Genomic DNA, 27,312 nt, shown 5'->3' with positions numbered 1-27,312 from the left:
ATTTCATTATATTCAAAGAATATATTCAGTTGTTCATATAAAATATGATAATTTCCCATGCTTGCTTTTGCACTCATCTACCATTTTTCTCTGCGGTATAACATGGATTGTCTAGAGTAATTGATTTATAGGTAAGACAGTTGAGTTGAACTTTGTCACCTGTCAAGTGACTTATGACGTCATTCCTTTTGGCATAAAGGTTTAGATGTAACATTTTACAATAAGATTACACTTGTTAGCATTAGTTATAGCTAACATGAATTGAGAATGAACAGCTTTATTTGTATTATCTAATCTTAACAAAGACTAATAAATATTGTAACAAACACACGCTTATTATTAGTTAATGCATTGAAGGAGTAGTTCACTTTTACTCACCCCCATGTCATCCAAGATGTCCATGTCTTTCTTTATTCAGTTGAAAAGAAATTAAGGATTTTGATGAAAACTTTCCAGGATTTTCTCCATATAATGGACTTCAATGGGAACCAAACGGTTCAAGGTCCAAATGAGAGTTTCAGTGCAGCTTCAAAGGGCTTTAAACGACACCAGGCGATGAATAAGGGTCTTATCAAGCGAAACGATCGGTCATTCAAAAATAAAAAAAAGTTTAAGTTTTATAAGCTCAAATGGTCGCCTTGCTCTGTTCTGTGATGAGCGTTCGTGACTCTCCTGTTCAAACTCGTTCATCAAAATGAACAAATCTTTTTTCGAGTCATGACTCGAAGGGTCTTAGATAAGACCCTTATCATCGTCTGGTGTCGTTTAAAGCCCTTTGAAGCTGCACTGAAACTCTCTTTTGGACCTTGAACCGTTTGGTTCCCAATGAAGTCCATTATATGGAGAAAATCCTGGAATGTTTTCATCAAAAACCTTAATTTCTTTTCGACTGAAGAAAGAAAGACATGGACATCTTGGATGACAAGGGGGTGAGTAAATTATCAGCAAATGTTTTTTTTTAAAAGTGAACTACTCCTTTAATGCATGAATGCAAGTGTCACTGATTTATGCCATTATAATACAGTTATATAGTCATAGATTCAAATTTTATATATAGTGACAGTTCGTATAGCCTGTAAAACTACAAAAAGGACTAAAAAAACAGTAAAGTAGTTGATTTGACTTTATATATTGCCCTATATATTTCAAACTGATATTTGTTATTCACTGATCATTTTCATTTCATGACATTTAGTGGTGGGGAAGGGAAATTATTAATGAAAAACGACTTCATTTCAGTCTGTTCGTCACAAAAATCTCTCGTATGGCTTGAGTAGACTTGAAATAGAGAGTCGAATGGACTATACTTTCTGAGAGTTTCATATGGGGGGAACTATTGCTTTCAACAGACTGAGGTGAAGTCAGTAATGAAGTCTGTTTTGTTGTCAACTCTCTCTGAGAGATCCACAGATACCATTTATTTCATCAATTGATTTTCACGGTTTGTGTATTTATGTATGATAGTAATTTAACTGAAGTTTTCATTCCTAGTATTTCATTTCATACTATTAAAGACTTGCATTACCAGGATTTCAACTTTTAATCAGTTTAATCATAATCATGTCTATATTCCGAAGAAAGTTTTGATAAAGGCCTTTGATTTTCTCAAGTTTTCATGCATATTATTGAGTTTGGCACTCAGATGGTGAGACTGAGAATATAAAAGGGAAGGAAGATCTGTGTCCTAGTTTCTAATACTTAAACAGTGAGATCCTTTCAGGAGTGGGGAGCAACTGTTTAAGAATAAAAAGTCAAACATAACTCCTCAAAATTAGGTTAAAATGACTTCTTACTGTATTTTAATGATGTGGAAAAAAAGTGGTGCTATCCCTGAATGATTCATCATAATGATCATTTTAAACCCCTATATCACCCCTATAGTACTTATCTCACACCGCTTGTGCTTTGCACCTGAATAATAGCTTATAACTTATATATAAGTTACTCTTCCAAGCAGTTCCATCTGGAGGGCAATTTAACAGGCTAAAACAACCCAATACTGAACGTACACTGCGGTAGCTAGCCAATCATATCTTAGGACTTACTACATAGACTTGAGGGTGGATGCTTTTGATTTGAGCCAATGATACACATTTAAAATTAGATTTTCAGATGTTATGAAGACATCTAATGAGCATTTACTTTAAGATGACAGTAACAGCAACTACATTTGTGTTGATGATGATGATGATGATGATGATGATGATGATGTTTTCTTCTATCTTATCAGGACTATGGTGAACGCCGCATTCACGGAGATTCCTGAAGGAGCTTTTTCCCACATGAACCTACTTCATTTTCTGTGAGTACTAGATGCAGATAACCCTCCTCTGCATTTTCTTATTATGGCCTGTGCGTGTTTGAAAGGGAAAAAAGAGTGATAATTGTAGTGTTTGTCAGCTGCATGTCTGAGCAGTGTGTAATGTGATGTGTATCAGTGACAGACCCTCCATTTACAGACTCGCACAACAACAGTGTTTCTGTCCTCCTTGCGTGTGTGTGTGTGTGTGTGAGAAAGACACAAGAGAGAAGTTTGTTTTAAAAAATGACAGCATGCCAGTTCTTTAGTCACTGCATCAGTAAACAAACGAAACGCATTCAATGCTTGTGAAATTTATTGGTGTGTATTTCTATATGAAAAATATATTTTTGTGACAGAGAATCCACTGTCAGCAGCAATCAAATCTGTACATCTCGTTCTTTTCCTTGCTAAAAATTTTTTCATGTAGCCAGATGTCATGAAGCAGGCTGATATTTGAGACCAATAAAGCAAGATGTGCTTACAGCCACAGAAATTTATTGTGGCTTAATTTCCACAGACAGTGATACTCGATTCACATGGTGATCTTTCAGACAGTGCCGCTTTTAAATGTTTGTCTAAATTTACTAAATTGTGGCCGCATCGTAATAATTAATTCCCTTATTTTAGTTAAATCAAAATGAGGGAACGAATTAGTTCAACATGGCCACGATTTACTAAAATGATAGAAATAATTCTGAATTTGTGGATTATTAGGAACACCTGTTCAATTTCTAATTTATGCAATTATCTAATCAACCAATCACATGGCAGTTGCTTCAATGCAATGCATTTAGGGATGTGGTCCTGGTCAAGAAAATCTCCTGAACTCCAAAACTGAATGTCAGAATGAGAAAGAAAGGGGATTTAAGCAATTTTGAGCGTGGCATGGTTGTTGGTGCCGGTCTGAGTATTTCACAATCTGCTCAGTTACTGGGATTTTCACGCGCAACCATTTCTAGGGTTTACAAAGAATGCTGTGAAAAGGGAAAAACATCCAGTATGCTACAATCCTGTGGGCGAAAATGCCTTGTTGATGCTAGAGGTCAGAGGAGAATGGGCCGACTGATTCAAGCTGATAGAAGAGCAATTTTGACTGAAATAACCACTCGTTACAACCGAGGTATGCAGCAAAGCATTTGTGAAGCACAACACACACAACCTTGAGGCGGATGGGCTACAACAGCAGAAGATCCCACCGGGTACCACTCATCTCCACTACAAATAGGAAAAAGAGGCGACAATTGGCAAGAGCTCACCAAAATTGGACAGTTGAAGACTGGAAAAATGTTTCCTGGTCTTATGAGTCTCAATTTCTGTTGGTAGAGTCAGAATTTGGCGTAAACAGAATGAGAACATGGATCCATCATGCCTTGTTCCCACTGTGCAGGCTGGTGGTGGTGGTGTAATGGTGTGGGGGATGTTTTCTTGGCACACTTTAGGCCCCTTAGTGCCAATTGGGCATCGTTTAAATGCCACGGCCTACCTGAGCATTGTTTCTGACCATGTCCATCCCTTTATGGCCACCATGTCCCCATCCTCTGATGGCTACTTCCAGCAGGATAATGCACCAGGTCACAAAGCTGGAATCATTTCAAATTGGTTTCTTGAACATGACAATGAGTTGACTGTACTAAAATGGCCGCCACAGTCACCAGATCTCAACCCAATAGAGCATCTTTGGGATGTGGTGGAACGGGAGCTTCGTGCCCTGGATGTGCATCCCACAAATCTCCATCAACTGCAAGATGCGATCCTATCAATATGGGCCAAGATTTCTAAAGAATGCTTTATTACAGTCAAACACTTTATTAGTATGGTGTTCCTAATAATCCTTTAGGTGAGTATATATATGTTGTGTCCATATGTCAAGTGCTGAGCTCTGTAAAAATGCCTAAAATGTAGAGAAATACAAAGTACTGTCATGAAACTCTAGATGGCGCTGGTTGATCGGTCCTTAACTCAATGTGCTTGCAATCACATCATTATCTATAGGGCGCAGCTGATTGGTTCCTGCTGTATCAGCAGCCAATGAGCTTGCTTGCAAAACCTTCAAATACTTGGGTAGCATATGCCTTAGCAGTGCAGCACACTTTCAGAAACCCTCCACCTTCCCCAGCTCCACCTGTATAGATCTGCTACGGGTAATTCATGTACGCTACACTTAGGGTTTGAAATTAACACTCGCCAAATGTGGGTAAAAATCTACTGTGGCGGGTAACGCTGTCAAATCACGAGCCAATTTGGCGTGTTACTTATTATGTTTATACTGCAGTTAAGCAGTCCCTCCAGAAAAACGCGATTATGCGATCGCTGAATTCAATGCAAAATCAGCCAAAGTCCGCATATTTATGCGGGGGCCGCATTTTTTCAAATAAGCCGCACTTTCGCCGCATAAAATGCCGATTTCCATGCAAAATATGCGGGGCTCGCATGATTTCATAATCCTCGCATTTTCGTTGCAAAAAAAGTCACATATATCTTCGCAGAAAGTTGAAAAATGTTGCGTTTGCTTCATACAAGAGCAGCCATTTCCTCCTGTTTCCATGGGAACTTTATGAAGTGACGCAATTACGCGACGGGATAGCTCCAGCCGCGGCGCTACCATTGGGCCTGGGTGGGCCTGGGCCCACCCATTTTAGGTCCGGGCCCGCCCATTTTGAGCCAGGCGGGTAACTCCTATTACCGTCTGCAGAGACCTCGCAGGCGTACGGATTTTCATTCTCAGATCATCCAATAAGCAGCCAGAGGAAAACTTTGAGTGAAAGCTTCTAAACCAATCAGCAGCTTCTACCTCACGTGTGGACTCTTAAGCCTGCCCACAGGCTGCATCGTCACCAGCAAGTGATCCAATGAAATGAATGACGTTGGCGCGCAAGATTTTCAATGAGACAGAAACAGTCGGTAGCTATTAGCTAAAATGAAGCGTAATATGGAAAAGCAAAGCAGCTTGTTTTCATTTAAATTTAGCAATAAAAAAATAAAAAAACGCTCCGAGGAGCAGGAGGAGGAAACTCCTGCCATTTTTAGTAACGCGGTTACTTCAATGAAGAGTTACCATCCTGCTCGGCCGCCCTCTCTGCATCAAGTCCTCCCGTAACCAACTTATAATTTTTTGCTCATGAATGTGACACTGTGACAGATCGGATGTGTTTGTGACCATGTAAACAGGAAAAAAAAAACGCATGCATTCGGCTATTTCGAGATCGGTTTCAGGCCTCATTCATATGTGGAAATAAATTGGAAATGAATCAGATGTCAATGCATTTAGACCACTTCTCCGCGGTTTAATGACGAGAGCCGACGCGCATCTGCAAAGGGATGGATTGCCCGACAAAACGCCGTAGAGAAAACGTGAATGTTTGTGGACAAACGTTGACGCATATCAACATATCAAAAAGGTTGGCTTGCTCTTCCTAAAATTTCGGACCCACTGCTCCTCGTTAAAGCCTATATTTAAACACAATATGCTTCCACCAGTCCTGAGATTTCTCTCGCACACAATAACTGAAGCGCATGCGGCCATGCGCAGGCAGCAATGATGGCACTTTTCGTCGTCCTCCTCCTCAAAATCATGGTAATGTTTGGAGAACTTCGCATAAATTGCAGATTTAGCATCAAGCATGTTTCACGTTCGTCCATCTGTAAAAAAGAGAATTTAACCCTTTAACCTCTTAACCAGCGCCCCTATTTTTGAGAATTTTCTGAAAACGACATACCCAAATACAAATCTTTGTAGCTCTTGAACCCTATGGTCCACATTCATAACTCTGATATTTTTTTAAACTAGACACTTGAAACTTTGTTACCCAAGAGTCATTATAACTCAAAGTAGCATAGGAACAGAGTAAAACAAGGTAAAATATACATGAAATTAATTCACGATTTCTTTGAATAAACTTCATTTAGGGAAAAATGTATCAGAATTTTATGTTAAGGCCTTGAAAACACCATAAAAATAAAACTGAATGTCTGACCATGTTTTGATTCAAATTTGAGGAAGATACTCCCAAAAATGTAGTTCCTGTAAGCTTTTATTCAAGAAAAGTCTAGGCGTCCTTTCCAAAAGGCCACTTGGAGACTCCAAATGGATACCTGGTTACCAAATGACATAAGGAGTAAACACTACATACTACATACATGTTTATCCATTCAGAACTATTCTGCCCATCAAACTACACAAGAAAAAATTATTTCAGCACAACATTTTAACATTTTAACAAAATACTCTTTATTTTGAACATTTATAATAGCAAAAACAGTGGAAAAAAAACTCACTTCATTTATCCAAAAGTGATTGTTTTACTAATGAATAAAATATATAAAAAGAAAAAAATAACATTTGTAATTGCAACCGTGTTTTTTACTCAAATAAGTTACAATAAACAATTACAATGAATATCCAATTACAAAAACAAAAAGCAACTGCTTACAGTATTTACAAAGTGTAGGAAGACATGTTGATCAAGGCAGTCACCACCAAGGTTTGTTCTGGAAACCAAAGCCACTGAAAGACAGGAGAAATAAAGTGTGTAAGCAGAACAAATAAAATTTGCACAGGAAAACACACACACAAAAGAGGATTTCAGTTTGAGTCACATTCATCTATTAGCAGCATCAATATTCCATCATATTACAATATCAAATGTCACATACCTTATCGTTATAATGCTCAACATTAAAAATGCTTTGTAATTATTATTTTTTCTATGTATAAAATTATATATATATTTACTATATCTTCACCTGACATCTTGTAATCCTTTCCTTCCATTATATATTCATTACACCATTCATTCATATAAACGTATCACTGTTTACGTCTCATATCTTGCTAGTCATCTCCACTGTTATTTTATAATCAACACATCTTCACCTGACTTCTTATAATCCTTTCCTTCCATTATTGTAATATTCAATGCAACATAAATATAATGTGTGTGATAAAAATATTTTTTCTTTATGTATCGTTATAATATAACGTTACAGCTATCACCTGCTCGTGTAGCCTTGTGTCTTTGCTAGTAGCTAATGTCCATCGTCATTTTATAATCAAAAACATTACATGAACAGAAAAACTGCCAATAATAAACATAACAATAAATGACAATGTGTTGAAACTTACCGATCTAAAACGGGATCGAGTCCATGAACAAACATCTCCTCTCGACAGACGCTCGACACCGTGTTCTCAGATGCATCTCTCTGCGTCTTTGCTCTTCGTCGCTGCTTCTCATCACTTCCTCCAAAATACTCTCAACACCACAAAAACGCTTCTGTAGACGATGATCCATGATGGAGATTGTCAAATATAACTTTGGAGAAAATCTATGAGTTGATACGAGCTCCGTGTAGCGAACCAATACATAGCCTATGCGCTCCGTGCGTAAAATGGCGAAAGTGCACGAGCGAATAACAACATTGCGCACTTGTGTTTGACAAATCTGCTTGAGAACTGTCAATCACTGCAATCGTGTTTTAATTGGTCAATACTCCCATCCATCAAAACATTGCCGATTACACATTGGCTGGCTATATCCAGACTTTATCCAGCCAAAAACCAAGATGCGAGATTGACAGGTTTCTAAGCCTGTCAGGCGGTCCCTTGGCATTTTGATCGATTACAGAGCCTGTGATTGAAGGAGAGAGAAGGGGGATGACTCATTTCATCCGGAAGAGTCTAAACTACAGGGGTGAGATGGCTTCTGAGTGTTGGAAAATGGATAAGAATCGATATTTCTTTGAAAATAAACATGACGCGAACTCTATCTCGAAAACGCTCATGCAAACAAAGGAGGATATTTCATTTTTTCCCCTATTTTTTCGTTGTTTTGGATTAAAAAGTGGGATGCATTTTGAAGAATGGACCCTTACATTGAAATGTATGCTGTTGTTTCTTGGATTCGTCCGAACTGATCTGAATCATACGAGATGAAAGATGAGTATAGCGGTTCATTTTACTCATTTTCAAATGAGAGGTCCTTTTGCATTTAATTTAACCCTTTCCTCTCTGTTGTATTGATTGCAAAAACAAGTTTAGAACATGATTCTTGAGTGTTTTAGCTTTCAAATGATGCATAGTTTATGATAGTCAGTTGAATATTTGTTATAAAACAAAGCTTAAAAAAGTAATAAAAGTTTAGCCACGCCCTCGACGGCCCGTAATCGGGCCGGTGCTTGATAAGAGGTTAAGCTAGGGTGACCAAACGTCCTGTTTTCCCAGGACATGTCCTGTTTTCACGTCTTGTCGTGGCTGTTTTTTATAAAGTGATGAAAATGTCCTGGTTTTAATTATTTTTCATTGGGCCATTTAAAAAGAAAAACATGAAAAAGAGGAAGAAGAAACCTAAATATATAAACAACTTTTGTTAGTTAGGTTTTTGTTAAGTTTGTGAGAGCTATTTTGGTTCAATTTGGAGGTAGGCTATTTTTTATTTTTATTTATTTATTTATTTATTTATTTATTTATTTCTAATACAGAAGAGACATTATTTCTATCATTATTTTTGAAACCTGTCATAATAAAACATGTTGAGTAGAGTATAACCTCTGAGAAGCCTATCTGAATTTGGTCTTTGGTTATAGATAGTATTTTGTAATGTAACCATTTATATCCGGAGGCATACCCTATTAAATTATTGAAATTAAGGCATCTTTGAGTAAACTTCGAGTATCATTTGAGTATCTCATTGCCGGGCCGATTGTCCTGGTTTTTGATAATCAAAATATGGTCACCCTTTAAGCAAGCGCGATGTTTTTAGATATGGCTATATGGCAAGTGTAAACACATGACTCGGATAAAGTTGAAAGAACGTGTAAACGGACGGTAAAAAAAAAAAAAAAATCGGAGAAATGTAACAAATTAGAATTGGGCATCAAGACCTGCAGAGTAATCGAGGCCTTTTTTTCAGAATAATAACAATTTAACTTTTTTATTTAATCTAATTATAGGCATATAATTTTTACCACTCTCCACGCCTCCCATGGCATGCTCTGGCTCCCCACTTTGGTTAGATATGTTGTTCATTTAATTATTTCATGTTGGTACAGTTCTTCTATCATTCTGAATAAATAAAAAAAAAAACAGTTAAATAATTTTGTATCGTTTTCCTGCTGTTTTTGTTTAGCAGCTGTCAGATTCAGTGCTGCTGTTATTTCATGTCGATAAAGTTCTTCTGTCATTCTAACTTTATAAGAAACAGTTAAATAATTTTGGACAGTTCCCTGCCCGTAACTGGAGAGAGAAACAGAGACCCTCCAAAGATATAATTCCGTTTCAGTCTTTTTGTGTATTAAACATTCAAAAGAGATAAATCAAGTTATAGGCTTACTGAGTCGCTGTCCACAGTGCCGCAGAAAAGCGCTGAAACGGATATGAAGGGGATTTTTTTTTTTTTTTGCCTTACGGACGGGCCCATCCAGTTTTCTGAAGGCCCACCTACAATCAAAATCCTGGCGCCGCTAGTGGATAGCTCACAGCTGAAGTTATTGCAGAGGCCAGAAAGACTCACGGAGGCGATTGACATCTCACAAATCGAACTCGTATAACTGTCTGTCACACGTTCTACCTCACATCGTTACTTAATAAACAAAATAAGATAAAAGAATAAGCATCAAACAGAAATTACCCGCACACATGAGGCGCACACACTGCAGACAGTTCAGCGCGCAGTTCTTAAAGGGGCCACACCTTATTTACACTCGTTACAGTCTGAAATAAAACATTGCTGATTTTGTAATTGTGAAAGAGAGTCTATTGTGCACTTATTCTTTGAATGTCCCTATTCTTCAATCTTTTGGAATGAGATGTCTCAATTTCTAGGTTTTAAAATGAATTGCAACCTTGTCTTAAATTTGTCATCTTCATACAAATGATTTTGACTTTCCTATAAGAAAAATGTATGTTATCGATTTTTTTCTATTATTAGGAAAATTTTATATTCATCAAACTTAGTGGAGTAACTCAAAACCCAACTTTGCTCATTTCAAAACAGCCTTTAAAATGTATTTTGAGTCTTTAAAATTAAAAAAAAAAAATCGAAAAGCCCAAAAGATCTGTATCTCTGCTAAAGGAATTTAATATGTCTGTGATGCCCTCTATCTTTATTTTTTTTCTTTATTTTTTTCTTGTTTTTTCCCCCAAATTATTGTTTCATGTTTTAGGCTACTTCTCAGATGTTATAATTCAGAAAATTTAAACTTTATTTTAAAAATGAAAATATTATAATATTTTTAAATTAAACTTTAATTTAAAAATTTACTTATCAGAAAATGTGTAAAAGAAATGTCAAGAACTTGATATCAAACTCTGTGATTTTGAAAATTTAATAAAAATAAAACAAGATGAAAAATTAAATATTCCTAGCACTTTCTATGATGTAGTATGCTTGCTACATCATAGAAAGTAATAAGAAATGACTCCTTACATTAAGGTAGTAGCCGAGTGAGAACAGGGTGTTGGGGGAATCACTTTTTTTCTCTTTTTCATCAAACCGCAGTTTTTGCAAGTTCACGCAATTTTTGCAAGTTCACGCAATTTCATCGCATAAAATTGCATAAATATCCCGCATATTCCATCGCATTTTTAAAGAAAACGGGCCGCGTAATCAATGATTTTTGCCCGCAACATTCACAAAAAAACTCTGCGTTTTTCTGGAAGGACTGGTTAAGGTACTGAGGAAGTTCATGTAAGGAAAATCTGCTCAGATTTAGCGCAAACACTCAACTTGTGTGTCATCATGATATATTAAATTGAGCGAATTGCGCAGAATCTGGCTCACTTGAACATGTCCGTCACTACGCAACAAATAACGGCGCACTTGTTTATTTGCATTGAAGCAATAGCAAATATTAAAAAGCATTTGGTTTACAGAAAAGGCATTGTTATTTTTCCAACTTCCTCAATTTTTTTGATGTTCTTTGTACTGTATTGTATTGATCTGTCCACCTTAAATACATTTTTAGTGATGAGGATGAAAGAGGAAGATGGCTGAGTGACAGGATGTTTTTAATAAGAATTTGTTTGAAGAAATTAATGTATGAAATTAAGAAAAAATATTTTGTTTAAAATTGGCTGGTTTAAAATATTTCACCAAATTGCTTGGTGAGTGAATTGTTGATTTCAAACCCTGACTACATTGTACAGCAGCAACATGTCTTACTTGCTCACTGCAGCGTGTTGTGTGTGTGTGTGTGTGTGTGTGTGTGTGTGTGTGTGTATTAGTCCAGTACTTGCTCTGCAGCAGCAATAACTTCCAGCAGTAGATCTATTCTGCCAAGACCAAATATATCAACACTGTCATATCCATTACCATGCCAAATACTCCTATAGTTGTCTTGACCAAAATCTTCAGCTCAGTGAAAGTGCAAACTCTCATCTTTGTCACTCTCTTCTCGTTCTGCAGGCTGTTGAACTCAAACACTTTCTCTCTGATTTCTGATGATGCTTTTGCTGGACTTGGACATCTGCAATACCTGTAAGTATGTTGGATGGATGGATGGATGGATGGATCGATGATTAACTAAATATGGATGAGTGTGTTCGCTGGAGATGCAAGAAAGAGCTAAACAAAAATAATAATGTTAAAGTAAAATTAATTTTCAGTTCTTCTTTATTAAGATCATCTTCCAGCACATCTTTCTCAGGGTTTTGAAATGATTTGCTCATTATAAGCCAGACATTGACATGTAATGTCAATACAAAATGTTTCTTGAAAGCCAATGTTTAATTATGAGGGATCGTTTGCACAGACATTGACAATGAACATCTGACAGATTCTGATATGAACATATGGCACATCAGCTTTCCCAACCACAAAAAGCTATGAAATAAAACGTTTTCTTGAATTATGATAAATCCCCCTTGTTTTCTTTCAGTCTTCCTCTCTATCCGTTTCTCTTTCTTCACTGTCAGTTAGAATTTGATAACCCCTTTCTCTGCGTTTTGCTTTTCACAATGCTGAATTAACAGATACGCCTCCTGTTGGAGGATGTGCCAAATTCATATCGATGCACCAAAGATTTTGTTGTCGTTTCTATAAATGAAAAAGCTGATAAAAACTATACTTTCCTTTACAGGTCATTTTGTAGATGCTCAAAAAGCCCATTTCTTCCATAGCAGCTGCTCAAAAGTAATTGTGAATTACAAACCCTATATATATATATATTTATATATATATATACACCACTTAGATGCGTGCGTGTGTGTGTGTGTGTCTGAGTACAAGTTTGGCTCTACTTGTGAGGGCCAAATGTCCTTACTTATACAGCGAAATATTGAACCAACTGACTAGTGAGGACATTTTACTGGTCCTCGCTAGTTAAAAATGCATATAAATCGTCCAAAACATGTTTATAAATCATTAACTAATGATTATATATAAATCATTAGCTAATAAACTCAAAACATGTTTATTAATCAGTAACTGTGATTATATATAAATCATTAACTAATAAACTCAATTGAAGAATATGCAAAGTCCTCACTAATATAGCGTGTTTGTGTGTGCATATTTCATATTTTTGCAAGTTATGCTGTTTCTCCTTCTTAAAATTCAGGTAGCGTTGTCTTTCAGACTAAAGCACTGGCAGCTCAATGACTACAGAAAGAGAGTGAATGAGATAAGAGAGAGAGAGAGGGAAGAACTTTGTATTGCAGAAAGCTTTTAGCATTAATGAAAACGCCCACAATCTCAGTGTCATTAAGCTAAAAGCTTTAAACAAGGCAATTGCGGCAAGGTTTGCCGAGAGAGGTGGGCATCGTCTTCCTGAACGCGTGACTCTTCAATCCATCAGGGAACAGCCAGCGTGCGTTTAAATGGAGAGAGAAGCTGCCGTTTGATTAATATCCCTGTCCTGATCTTTTATCTTTCTTTCTCAAATACCACACAGTATCTAAACCTGCAAATAGTTCACTTTGTGGCTGTCTGACAAATGTGTTGTCGGTTGAATTTATTTTCGTGTCTTAATGGTAATTTAATTCCCATATTCTTTCCTTACAGATTTATTGAGAACAACGACATCCAAACTCTGTCAAAGCACACGTTCAGAGGACTGAAGTCTCTGACACATCTGTATGTATTGCTTTGAGGAGTCAATTATCAGTGTATTCATGCAAAAATAATAAATACACTTATAAATAAATCACTCTTTTGAATTGGTGTACAGCATAGATGCATTAAGAAGTGATTATTTAATTAATGTTTAAAAATGTAGACAAGCTTAACAATAAATAATCAATTGATACATTTTTAAATGGCATTTACAATTGCTTTTCTTTATCCATTTTCCACAAAAACATGACATTTATCCTCTCTTTTTATCATTACATTTTGAAACTGATAAAAATAGATAAAGCAGAAATAAAAAAAAGTACAAACACTAAAATAAAACTTAAATAAGCTGTACAATTATAACCTGAATTAAATGACCAGTTTTAAATATCATCCTTTTTTAACATTATTATTATATAGTGTAGTGTAGTGTAGTGTACTGGTATATGTACACAGCAAAAAAATGTCAGGAGATTTGTCACCATGGGTGTTAAAATTATCACTTTCCGGGTGAACATACAGGTCCATCTTTGCTAGTGTTAAAACAACACTGACGATAGTGTTTATTTTTTAAACACTGTGTTAGTGTTTCATTTAATCACTCAAGGTGTTGGAAATTATTACTCTTAAATATACACATTTAACACTTTATGGTGTTTAATCACACAACTCCAGTGTATTTTTTTATGTTGATTTAATGTTTATAATGTATACTTATTTTAAAATGGTAATGCAGATGAAGTTTAAAAAAATTAAACTTTTAAACCCGAAGATATTTTTCCAAAAACCAAGTTACTATGAATTTATTTTAACATTTATTAAAATTAAAATTTTTCAAACATACAATTGAATAAGACAACTCTCCAATGCAATACCATCTTATTATTTAAAAGAATAATTTCACTTTGAAATAAACACATCACTCTTTATTACTCTTAAAAAACTTTATTTCAAAACAATCCAAAAAGTCTGGGATCATAGTAGAATTCTGTTCACTGTAAAGTTAAAAATAAAGGCAAAATGTAAACAGTTGTTTCAAACAAACTATTTTTTTTATTAACGAACAAGCACGTTTACATTATAGGTTAATTTTTTAAATAAACGATGAATGCACAATATATGGATTTCTGTCATCAGAATTATATGATGTGATCAAATGGTGTTTAATACTTAAGTCCTGAACATATCAGTGAATGTGAGTCCTGTGTCAGTGAAGTTAATTCAGTACCTTTGACTTTGCAACAGTACAGCAGTGCTTGAGTCAAAAACATTCAGCAGATGAAAAACAGTAGCAGGATATGAGTGGATCAGCTGTATCCAGTCGCTAACAGTAAAGTTCAGTGCAGTTGTTTTACAGAGCAGAAAAGGCTGTGCAGATCCAACTTTAGTGAAAAATCGTGTAGTACTGGGTACCTAGAACACAAAACCAGATCATTTACACATTTGTGTTTCATAAATACAGCAAGTTTAGGGTGAAAAAAAGTTCAATCATCGACTCAAACAAAAAAACATTTTTGTTTGATTAAGACTTGAATTTACTGATTTCCAAGTAAATCGAAGATTTAATTAATAAAAAAAATGTAATTCTGTCATTAATTATTCACCCTTATGTTGTTCCAAACCAGTAAGAGTTTTTCTCATCTTCGAAACACTTAAAGGGTTAGTTCACCCAAAAATGAAAATTCTGACTAATTATTCACCCTCATGTTGTTCCAACCCCGTAAGAATTTCCTTCATCTTCAGGACACAAATTAAGATATTTTTGATTAAATCTGAGCTATCTCACTCCTCCATAGCCTTCTAAGGGATTGAAACTTGGCGCCAAGAAAAGTTATTAAAGACATTGTAAAAATAGACAGAGTGACTACAGTGGCTCAACCTTAAGTTTATCAAGTGACAAAAATACTTTTTGTATGCAAAAAAAAAAAACCAAACTAAAAATATTAAAATTAACTATTCATTTTCTTCTGCGTGGGCCTGAGCAAGTTAACAGTGTAACAGTGCAGCGCTTCTGTGTTGTACGTCACACACACACACAACCAGCATCGGCCAATAGTGAGCCTGTGTGTGACGTACAACACTGAAGCACTGTTACACTACGAGAACCATCTCAAGGCTCACAGAGAAGCATGCATAGTTAAATAAAGTCGTAATTTCTGTTTGTTTTTGGCACACAAAGTATTCTCGTTGCTTGATAAACTTATGATTGCGCTTCTGTAGTCACTTGGACTATTTTAACAATATCTTTAATAACTTTCTGGGCTGGCAAGTTTTGATCCCTTAGAAGCCTATGGAGGAGTGAGATAGCTCAGATTTAATCAAAAATATCTTAATTTGTGTTCAGAAGATGAACGAAAGTCTTACAGGGCTGGAACAACATGAAGGTGAGTAAATACTGACAGAATTTACATTTTTGTGTGAACAGTCCCTTTAATGAAGATATTTTTAATGAAATATAAGAGATTTCTGTCCATTCATCTAAAGCCTATTCAACCACCACTTCCAAAGCCACGGAAAGGTATAAAGGAAATCAAAGTAATCCATGTGACTCTAGTGGTGTAACATAAATTTCACAATTTTAACTCAACTTTATTTACAAAATATTCCTCTTCAATGCACATACATGCACATCAACAACATGCACGAGTTGTAATGTTCTCATGAACGCATGTTGGAAATAAATATTTAATAAATTGGTAAATTTGTTTTTGCTGCAAACACAGCACTTGCATAGTTTAATAAACATTTATGTTAAACCACTGGAGTCGCATGGAGTACTTTAATGATGTACTTTTGTCTGGGGCTTGAAAGTGGTAGTTGCGTAGATTGTCAATGGAGGGGCACGAAGCTCTCAGATTTCATTAAAAATATCTTCGTTTGTGTTGTGAACATCGAAAAACGCTCACATGTTTGGAACGACATGAGGGTGAGTAATTAATGACAGAATTTCCATTTGTGGGTGAACTAACACTTTAAGAATAAATTAAGACACGCACCTTAAGAAATCTCACTAAATAGTCAGCCGCCGGATTCTGGAAGGATCGGTGTTCTCTTCTTGTGGCTTTGTAATGTTGGGGGCAGGTGATGGGCAGAGATTTCTACTTGTCAAATCAAGAAAACCATTGATTAGAAATCTTATTTTAAGTTTATATATATATACACACACACACACACACACACACTTTTATTAAGTAATTTGGCTAGACAAATTCAAAATATGTGTTATGAAACAAAGAAAATCTAGTAATACCAAGCCATGATTATTTTTGTTTGTGCCCATGATTCTCTCATATGTTAACTTATCTGTTATCTTTCCATCACCAGGTTCTAGTCTGTACAGTCTTTAAACACCAAGCCTGGTACCCTTAGCCACTTGGTGCATCATAGAATTGCTCCTAGCAAAAACAAATTGCAAAAATCAATAAATTTAAACATTAAAGCATCTCCAAGTATCAACCAAAAGTTAATCTGATAAATACATTTTGCATCAATATTTAATTTGAAATAATTGCTTACCCATTCTAAGAAGATTGGTCCTCCAAATAAGGAAATAAAGTGAAAATTTCACGTGCATTGTTGGTCCGCAGTTTGTGGAGTTGGTTTAGCTGGCAGACGAGAGTAAAAGATAGTTTGAGGATAAATACTTTATGATATTTGCACATCACACATATTGTCATAAAACAATATCATATTATAAAACACGTAGCACAGTAAATGAGTAAAAAACACTTAAAGTTACCTACTCGGTGTTTTCACTGTTAAAAGCAAACTCCGTGTCTGCATTCTGCACTGCTTTTTGAAATGCGTCACGAGTCAAAGATGCAGGACCTGACGGTTTAGGCGCGCACATTACATAAATATCGTTACAAAACAATATAATGCCATGAAATTCATGAGGTAAATTATGTTAAAAACACTTACTGTAGGTGTTTTCTCTGTTAACGTTAAGCCTCCTCCTCGTCAGCTCCGTATTTAGGCTAGTCAAAGATGATGTCGCCTTTGAAAAGAATTTCGACCGTTTAATCGCGCTGGGCATTTAAATATCGCCATGAATCAATATACTATAAAATACATTGCCAATGTAAATTAGAAAACACTTACTTTCGTTGTTTCCCGGTTAAAAAGCAAACCCATCCTGGTCTGCCCCGAATCGCGAGTCATAGAAAATGTCCCTCTGAGAGCGGTTTGCTCGTCCACAGAACATACATATTGTTATAAAACAATATGATGTTATAAAATGAATCTATAAATGCGATAAAACACGTAATAAATGCGTGTTTCCTCCTCGTATGCCTTGCGACTCGAGTCAAAGAAAATGGCGCCTGTGAGTCAAGTTTCAGCTCGTTTCGTTCCGCCCAGCACGTAAATGTCCCGGATGTGACTAGTAACACTATTATTGGTGTTGTCAAAGCATTCTCAGGTGCTACTTAGATTTAACTCCACATGTTTTCACCAGCCAGAGTGTGGTTTACACTAGCTAGTGTTAATCCCTTGAGATTCAACACCAGAAAATTAACACTTTACTCTAAGAGACTTTAACACCAGGATTTCAACACTGAAGATTTTGCTGTGTAGAGACTATACGTCATTGTGTGACTTCTACAATGGATTTCAGGTTGGCCAACCTTTTAAATAAATTTCTATTGATTATTGTTATCTGAGGTTTGTCTTGACAAAACACTAATTGTCTTTCCACCTATAAATCCAAAAGGGTTCAGACTAATTTGGAGCAGAAAGCTTTTATATAATCCACCCCACAGTTTTGAATATTCAGACAATAGTTGTAATTCACACCCTGCTCCTAATATGACGAGTCGAACGTATCATTCATTGTACCTTATAGATTAGATTGGGGAATAGAGGTATGAATCATGATAAAAAGGTCATGTTATGTTACTCTGATTTCTCTGTATCAGGTCTATATCCAACAACAACCTGCAAGTTCTTCCCAGAGATCTCTTCAAACACCTGGACATCCTCACAGATCTGTATGTATGCCATATACCCAAAAATTATAATTCCCCTGTGAGGGAGTGTCTTACTAAAATACGCTATATCCTTACATGGTGTGTGAAAAATAGTGTGCATTATATTATAAATGCAAAATGTAAAAAAAAAAAAAATGAGTAGCTTTTAATTGCCATTGAGTGTACTAAAGCTGAAACGACTTAAAGGGGAGTAGGGGACATATCATGCAAAATCCACTTTTTTAGCCCTTAAATGCATTTTGTTGTATATTTGGAGTGTTTATAAGTACAGAAAAGATGAAATTATTCTCTTCAGGTGCTTCGTTTATATCTTTATATTCTGTTTTGGTCATATTTTTCAACCTGTTCAGATTTTTCTGTTCTCTATGACGTTTTTTGAGCAAGTGCGTCACCGTATTTGCAGCGGAACTGCCAAAGAAGGACATCGACTACCGGTCCAACACTTCGAGCAATCCGCCGTTATTATTTCTCGCTCCGATTATGTAGTCCGAGCTCAATGATGCAGAAGTTACGAGAGTATAAAGTATAAAAAAGGGTTTGCCGATTGACTTCGTCTGAATGAGGGGTAAATTCCTTCTATCTTTGGAGACGACGAACAGAGCGTTTCGATAAGCTGTAAATATCGTTAATAAAAATAAAGTACTTTACTTTCTTAAAACACATGGTGGTCGTGGTTTAGCAGTACCTTTGTCTTTCTTTGTTTTTGTTTTGAAGTAACGTTACACGTCTGCAGTATTATTGTTCTTGAGTTTCATCAATGGTCATTTAGCTGCGTTGTTTTCTGATGCTTTTCTAAACGTATCATATCGTCAATACAGCTTTTTTTTTTGTGGTAAGATTAGACCGTAGTCATTTATCTTGTTAGTGTGCTTGTTTTAACAAGAGAAATAGTCGAATTTTACTAATAACACAAAACGGTTAACTCGCATACCAATATATTCATATGAAGAGGTTGTTCTGCAGGTTCGTCGTCGTCTTTATCAATTTGCTCGCTCTGGCTCGAATATGTCTTGATGGACAAGTCTTCTGTTGTTGAGATTTTATTAAAGTGTGAATAAAAATGTTCTATGAAGCTATCGTATATAATCGTATATCTCTAATCAAACTACAATAATGTCCGAACGCGGGAGTTGAACTGACTGTGAACTCATCGACCTGGAGAGCGGGCGGGGTATGACGCATCTCCTTTTTATTTAAAGGGGCCGCTTCGAAACGGGTCGCTCAAAGACCCACATCAGAAAAGGGGCTTGTGGAGCTCTAATAATGAGGAATTCAGACCCAAGCATTGCAGTTATGCTTTATATAGACCACACATGTATGATTTATATGTAAAAATAATTGATTTTAAAGCATGATATGTACCCTTTAATGCATATGCATGCATGTTCTGTTAAATATTTTGGGTAAAATATTTTTCCTCTTACTTTCCACACATCCCTCTTAAAAAACCCCTGTGCTAAACAATACCTCCCAGATCAGTGTTGTACTTTAAATGGGAAATTCATGTATTTTTGTATCTCTTGTGTGTTTTTATTCCTCTCTCCACTCTTGGCAGAGACCTGCGAGGGAACTCGTTTCGTTGTGACTGTAAGATCAAATGGTTGGTTGACTGGATGGAGAAGACCAACACCTCTGTTCCAGCCATATACTGCGCCAGTCCTTTTGAGTTCCAGGGTCGACGCATCCACGACCTCACGCCACGCGACTTCAACTGCATAAGTGCAGGTAAGGACACACACTCTTAGCACATGGTAAGTGAGATCTGTAATTCTGTCAAATATAGTTATGGTCAAGAGTATAAGGACACCCCCTTCGTATTCCAGACTCCTTAAAGGGATAGTTCACCCCAAAATGAAAACTCTTTCCCTCATGTTGTTCAACCCCGTAAGACTTTCGTTCATCTTCAGAACACAAATTAAGATATTTTTGGGTCCCACTTTATATTAAGTGGTTTTAAGTACTTACATTGAAATTAATAATTTGATACAATGGACTTATTGTGTACATACATGTTTTTACATTGTACTTACATTTTGAAAATACCTGCATGTAATTACAGCTGTAAATTATCTATGAAATTACATTTGTAATTACACTGTTGCCCCTTCCCTTACACCTAAACCCAACCTTATACCTACCCATACCACCACACCTGTGCCTAACCTTACCCTTATCACATCTCAATAGCAGAAAGTGTTTTACAATACAACCTGAACACAATAAGAACATTCTACTTATTTTTCGATGCAAGTACATAGTACTTTGATTAAATATGAGAGCTGGATCTCTCCTCCATAGGCTTCTAAGGGATCGAAACTGGCCGGCCCAAACGTTATGAAAGACATTGTTAAAATAGGGCAAGTGACTACAGTGACTCAACCTTAAAGGACAACTCCGGCGCAAAATGAACCTTTGGTCTAATTACACATTGCTACCTAGTCAACCGTTATCTGAGATTTGTTTTCATGATTGCCGAATGTAAATAGTTTTATCTCTAAAAACAGTTTAGCCTATAACGCTAGTTCAATGCTAGTATATAGGGCATAGAGTAATGACAAATAAAAATCGCTTGTTATTACCACTAAAAAGGCTCAAAATAGCCCCACACCAAAACGACAGCATAATAAGGGTCCCTACATTCAAACCGAAGCATTGAGAACTTTGTTAGTGTCCACACAGTTTAATAAGAAGATATTTTATACACACAGTCAACTTCGCGAATACATGAAGAAGCCATCTTGGAAAAATAGTCTCTACCAGTCGATCTACGAACGCAGATCCAAGTGCGCTGAACTGTGCAGAATCTCATATGATCCGTTGTTTCCAGAAGAAACACAAACACAAACCGTTTACTTGTCTTCAATATGTACACGTAGCCTACTGTTCGCGCTCACCTTATCACCTTATTCACATCTCACCAGCGCACTTGGATCGGCGTTCGTAGATCGACTGGTAGAGACTATTTTTCCAAGATGGCTTCTTCCTGAATTCGCGAAATTTACTGTGTGTATAAAACATCTGCTTATTAAACTGTTTGGACACTGACAAAGTTCTCAATGCTTCGGTTTGAATGTAGGGACTCTTGTTATGCTGTCGTGTTGGTGTGGGGCTATTTTGAGCCTTTTTAGTGGTAATAACAAGCGATTTTTATTTGCCATTACTCTATGCCCTATATACTAGCATTATAGGCTAAACTGTTTTTATAGATACAACTATTTACATTCGGCAATCATGAAAACAAATCTCAGATAACGGTTGACTAGGTAACAATGTGTAATTAGACCAAAGGTTCATTTTGTGCCTCGAGTTGTCCTTTAAGTTTATCAAGCGACGAGACTTTATTCAACTATTCATTTCCTTCTCTGTGGGCTGTGAGATTTCACATAGTGAAACAATGCAAAGCTTCTAGGTTGGACGTCACACTCATCACACACATGACCAGCGTCGGCCTGTGTTTGACGTGCAACCGAGAAGCTCTGTGTTTTCATGCTTGGTTGCATGGATGGGCATTGAGTTCTTGCCAGAACAGAACCAGACCACCAATCCAAACTAGATGCTAATATTGTCAATCATCTTTAACAATAGTGTCCCTGACGGAAGTGCAAACTCATTTCCAGGTTTTAGGACTCATTCCTGCAGAACTCAGTGACATTCTTGAAATTTTCGTTTTTAACTTCGTTGCAACAGTTTGGGGAGAATATATATATATATATATATATATATATATATATATATTTTCCTGCATGAAAATGAACCTGTGTACAAAATCCAGGCTACAAAGAAATGGCCTTCGCTGGTCGGCACAAAGCCCAGACCTGAACCAAACACCTTTGAGGACGGATTGGAGCCAGATAGCCAGACCCTCCTGCATCCATGATCCATCATCTAGAAGAAGGCATTGATTTTAATAATAATGTCCACATTCCTTTGGCCATGTAGTGTATCTGGGTAGTTGGCATGAAATTTCAAACAGTTTCTGCATTGTTCTGAATTGTGACATGCTATAATACAAGTATAAATACATTTATAAAATATTCAACATAATATTTCTGATATGTATTTTTTAGGGCTGTTAAACGATTAATCGCATCCAAAATAAAAGTCGCGATTAATCGTTTGACAGCCCTAGTATTTTTATACGATGCATGTTATAATAATTATAGAAAAATTGGAAATGTTTAAAATGGACCTGGCGATATCCACTGACTAATATGAAACGTTCTTCTGATCCAGATTTTGCAGTATATGAGGTGTACTCGTTCCAGTCTATGTCTGTGGAGTCATACGAGTTTAACAATGACCAGTACACAGTTTTCGCTCAGCCCAACACAGGAATCTGCACCGTGTTCATTTGGGATCATGTGAACATGCTTTTCAAGACACATTACAACATCACATGTAAGTCAAACGTCAGCTGTTATTCTATTTTTTTTAATTATTTGTTTTAATAGGTAGAACCAATGCAAAAAAAAATAAAGAAAGGAAAATGGGAATATTCTCCGAAGGAGTGGTTCCCAACCATTTTCACAAGAGTGACAGCTCAATGTAATCTTGTCAGACACTTAATGTTAATTGCACTTAAAGGCACACCGTGTAACTTTTGGCCAAAAGAGTTGACGCATATGAGTTGTTTTAAATGATTCCTCAGGCCAATATACAGCGCAATGCTCTGAGCGGGGCTGCCCTCTTGAAATACCGCCTATGTCAGAACGTATCGCTTTACGACCGTCACGTGTCGTGACCACAGGCTCAGAAGAGTCAAGGACAAGAAACTGACCGCGTGAGAAAACCGGAAAAGAGTCTCACTCGGTCAGGCTTTCACTTAAAATAGGATAAGAATGAGCATCAAACAGAATGAACCTGGCGCACGCAGCTCTTAAAGGGGCCACGCCTTATTTCCACACGTTATTTACAACAGTACAAGTACTCCACAGCAACTCTAGGGGTCTCTGTTAGACAAAAATGGATTTCCTACGTAGTGTACTTTTAAATAAAAAATGTATTGTACATAGCTGTCAACCCTCCCGTTTTTTCCGGGTTTCTCACGTATTTTTACTCTTTTCCCGCTGTCTTCCCGTTTTAGTATTTTCCCGTAAAATATCCCGTATTTTTACTCTGATTGTGTGAGACGTACGAGCTCGGACTGACTCGGCTTGAAGTCGTTTATTCTCAGATGCGGCGCCGCGCGCGCTGGCCGGAGTGTGGCGTGTCCGTTTTTATTTCGGCTCCCATGTTAACAGATTAGAGCTTGCACACTCCAGAAAACGCGTGAATGCTAGAAATAGAACTGACGCCTATTTTTTCACGCGACACGCAAGCGTGTTGAAAGCGTTTCCAGGCAAAAAAAAATAAATAAAAAATAGGAAACGATGTTTATATGTCATTTTGTACTCGAATAGCCTACATTTTACATTTTCATGTTTGAAAGTCAAGGTTTTTATATAAATTCAGATATCAATCTAATTTAAACAAATAATAATCGATTTATATTGCCATTAGTTTTGCCTATATATAATTTAATGTCATGTAACATATGAATAAAATATCTTTTCTTTTTTTTTTTTTCATTTGTTTCTTATGCTCTTAACAATGATTACACAAAGAGGAAGAAAAAACTTTTGAAAAAAATAGTTCTGGGCCTCAGGAGGATACAAAGATGGGATATGCTACAATAACAACAGTGTGTCTTCTGGGTCCACCACCAGGCTAAATATAGGCTCTTTAAAACTACATAAAATGTGTAAATGTAATTGAAATAAACAGACAGCCCACTTCCCTATTTTGTGGGTTTTGGAAGATGTGATAACAGTTGAAATTGTTGTCGTAAATGCAAGAGCAACACACCGCTAATCCAAATGTAGATTTTTTTTCTTTAAATGACACTAGTTTCTAGGCTAGTTATTAGCTCTTTAGACTTTTAAGGATTAGTGCTTTATTTTTAAAGTTTGTGGGTAAGAATCGTTTAAAAAAAAAAAAATCCCTTATTTTGGGGAAGGATTCCGGGAAAACTCCCTTATTTTCAATGTTCAATGTTGACAGCTATGATTGTAGTTTACTTCAGTACATCTTTAGGCCGTGTGTCCACCAAAGCGTTTTTCCACGCGCCAGGCGTATGTTTTCAATTGTTTCCAATGGGAGCGCGGCGTTTTTTTTAAACGCCATGAACGTAACGAGACGCAGAACGTTTTTTTCACGCTGAAGCACTGAGTGCCCAGCGTTTTTTACAGGTCGCAGAGAGTTGAAAAATGTTCAACTTTGGATAAAACGCAGCGCTCATTGCTGTCACTTTTTACCCAACTGTCCAATCACAGTGGAGGAGGGGCGTGGCTAATCCCACACTGACCAACTAACACAATGTTCTTTCTGTAAAACGACAGGGGCGGCAGTGGCTCAGTGGTTCATGTAGGTTGTCTACAAACCAAAAGGTTGGTGGTTCAATCCCCGGTTCCACCTGACCAAGTGTCGAGGTGTGCAATGAGCAAGACACCTAACCCCAGCTGCTCCCGACGAGCTGGATGGCGCCTTGTATGGCTGACACCGCCGTCAGTGTATGAATGAGTGTGTGAATGTGAGGCAATATGTAAAGCGCTTTGGTGGCCATTAGGTTTATTAAAGTGCTATATAAATGCAGTCCATTTACCATCAACCAACAGAGCTAACCGAATATAATGGATGAAAAGTACATGCAACAAATATCTGCGAAATCAGTTACAAGTAAACTGTGCTGTGGATATTCTGTATCATAGCAACGAAACGTCTCAACGGACCAAAACGCTCTCAAGCGCCCAAAGCACGTCGTCTTCAGCAGAGCGTATGGGGTTTTCCTACCCTATCTCACGACCAATTCGTACGAATTCGTACGAATGATTCAAAAGTGGCTAATTCGTACTAATTCATACGACCTCACTCGTACAAATTTGTGCGATTTGTCTAAACCCATGTGACGGTTATGTTTAGGGGCGGGGTCAGGGGTAGGTCATTCGTACGAATTCATACGAATTTGCTAATTCGTAAAATATGTACGAATTAGCTAAATCGCACTAATTCGTACGAGTGAGGTCGTACAAATTCGTACGAATTCCCGTGAGATCGGGTTGGGTTTTCAGCTGGCTAGAAATTGCCTTATATGCAATTTCTCAATTACTTATATTGTCTTTGAAATATGGTTAAAGTGTACTGCTGAATGTACAGACCAGCATTCATGGTAAATGAAAATTGCATGTCATGTTTTAAAATATATTTTTAATTGCAGTTTATATTTAAAATATATTTACTTTAAATGTAATATTGCACAGGTGAAAATCTTAATTAAAGAGTCCTTCACATGTGCTTTAGTATGCGAGTCAACACTTCTTTAAAGAATGACAAGATTATCGAAACATAATGATTTGATATGTCCTTTATGTGCCTTCCAGCTCGTTCTGCTGTCTACTGCAAACCAGTGGTTATCAACAACACTCTCTACATGGTTGTGGCTCAGCTCTTTGGAGGATCACACATCTACAAGTATGTCAATGCGCACTATTTCTGAGTCGATTGTAGTGATGGGCACATTCTTCATGAAGCATTTGCGTGTCTTTTGTTTGGAATCAGTGGTTCGGACTTTGTTTCAACATTTCGCCGCTAGATGCCTTTGACCCAGGTTAACCCATCCATGAGTGTCTAATGGTTTTTTACTGATCTTGTGTAAAGAATTTTAATACTTGTGTGTGTATAACTCACAAATGAACATTATACTTAATTGCTTCTAGTTGCCAAGCCCTGCCTGATAAAAAAAACAAGAATACAAACTTTCTTTTAAACAAAAGGTTTTTACTGAACCTTCATATTTAATGGTGTTTCATTATTTTTAGATTACATTTGATAGATTACACATTCATGAAAACTTTTGCAATTGGCTTTATCAAGTTTTCATTATTTTTTCGATGTATTTTCATAGCAGTGGGCGATATCTTCATGAAATGAGTACTTTTATTTCAAGATATAGATATATGAGTTCAGATGCAAAACCCTCTAAGTGCCATTTGAAATTCTCTTCTAGAATAATCATTTTTTATCAAGCTTGTATATTTAAATTCAGTAATTTCACTTAAATGGTAATTCATAGGTAATCTTCATTGCCATTTAAGTGAAATTACTGAACTTAAATATACAAGCTTGATAAAAATTAAAATTCTTGAAGAAAATTTCAAATGGCATTTAGAGGCTTTTGCATCTGAACTCTTCATATATATATATATATATATATCACAATATAGTTATTTTTGCTTTAAATAAGGTTTTTATGATATCAAAATTTGATACCATTGAAATTCATAAATATTTTCACCAATTTCAATTTCACAAAAAACTACTAAGTAAAGAAAAAAAACTCAAGCTACTGAAGACAAGTACACAATCAGTGATTAAATAACAATAAACAAACGAATTACAAGCAATAGGGCAAGTAAACAACAATAGAACAAACATAAATACATAAAGTGTATAAAGTAATATAAAAAACACTGCATGGTCGACACTGTGTAAATTAAATATAAATTTATTCTTATTAAGTTACAAAAGTGATTCAGTCAGGAACAGTGAGTGATTTTCTCTCTTTTGTTGTTTGATTAACATTAAAGGGTTAGTTCACCCAAAAATGAAAATTAAGTCATTAATTACTCACCCCCATGCTGTACCAACCCCGTAAGACCTTCGTTCATCTTCAGAACACAAATAAAGATATTTTTGATTAAATTTTAGAGCTGTATAACTACCACATTGGCTCCTAAGGGACTGGCTCTTGACGGCCCAGAAAGTCAATGAAGAAAATGTTTAAATATCCCAAGTGACTACCGTGGCTCAACTATATGTTTATCAAGCGACGCGAATACTTTTTGTGCGAAAAAACAAACAAAAATAACGAGTTTATTCGACTATTTCTTTTCTTCCTTGTAGGCCAGAAACGAGACTTCCTTAGATTTGCACGACGCAT

The 27,312-nt window shown here is 36.4% G+C and overlaps 1 protein-coding gene and 2 long non-coding RNA genes across 5 annotated transcripts in view; 1 reads left to right on the top strand and 2 right to left on the bottom strand.

The window, feature by feature from the left end:
* Positions 1-27,312, top strand: part of lgi3 (leucine-rich repeat LGI family, member 3) — a 38,298-nt gene that overhangs the window by 6,939 nt on the left and 4,047 nt on the right. For 2 of the 3 annotated variants that reach the window (XM_039674531.2, XM_089119286.1), the window contains 7 exons: positions 2,231-2,302; positions 11,704-11,775; positions 13,300-13,371; positions 18,267-18,338; positions 19,894-20,063; positions 22,572-22,736; positions 25,754-25,844. In XM_039674531.2, the coding sequence (XP_039530465.2) occupies positions 2,231-2,302; positions 11,704-11,775; positions 13,300-13,371; positions 18,267-18,338; positions 19,894-20,063; positions 22,572-22,736; positions 25,754-25,844 (714 nt within the window). The remainder of the gene's footprint in view (positions 1-2,230; positions 2,303-11,703; positions 11,776-13,299; positions 13,372-18,266; positions 18,339-19,893; positions 20,064-22,571; positions 22,737-25,753; positions 25,845-27,312) is intronic. The other variant, XM_089119287.1, reaches the window with a different exon arrangement.
* On the bottom strand, positions 6,316-8,452 carry LOC120493337 (uncharacterized). Its single transcript, XR_005625700.2, has 2 exons — positions 7,425-8,452; positions 6,316-6,806 (listed from the first exon to the last, which is right to left on the bottom strand). It is a non-coding gene; the product is annotated as an uncharacterized LOC120493337 (long non-coding RNA).
* Positions 14,576-17,667, bottom strand: LOC120467894 (uncharacterized). The gene is made up of 6 exons (XR_005620156.2): positions 17,452-17,667; positions 17,272-17,347; positions 17,090-17,178; positions 16,867-16,955; positions 16,347-16,745; positions 14,576-14,763 (listed from the first exon to the last, which is right to left on the bottom strand). It is a non-coding gene; the product is annotated as an uncharacterized LOC120467894 (long non-coding RNA).

Source organism: Pimephales promelas, chromosome 14 (assembly GCF_988280905.1).
Source record: "Pimephales promelas chromosome 14, fPimPro1.hap1.1, whole genome shotgun sequence".
In the NCBI taxonomy this organism is placed as follows: domain Eukaryota; kingdom Metazoa; phylum Chordata; class Actinopteri; order Cypriniformes; family Leuciscidae; genus Pimephales; species Pimephales promelas.
Note: the sequence above shows the minus strand (reverse complement) of the source record. Positions and strands in the feature narration are given on the sequence as shown.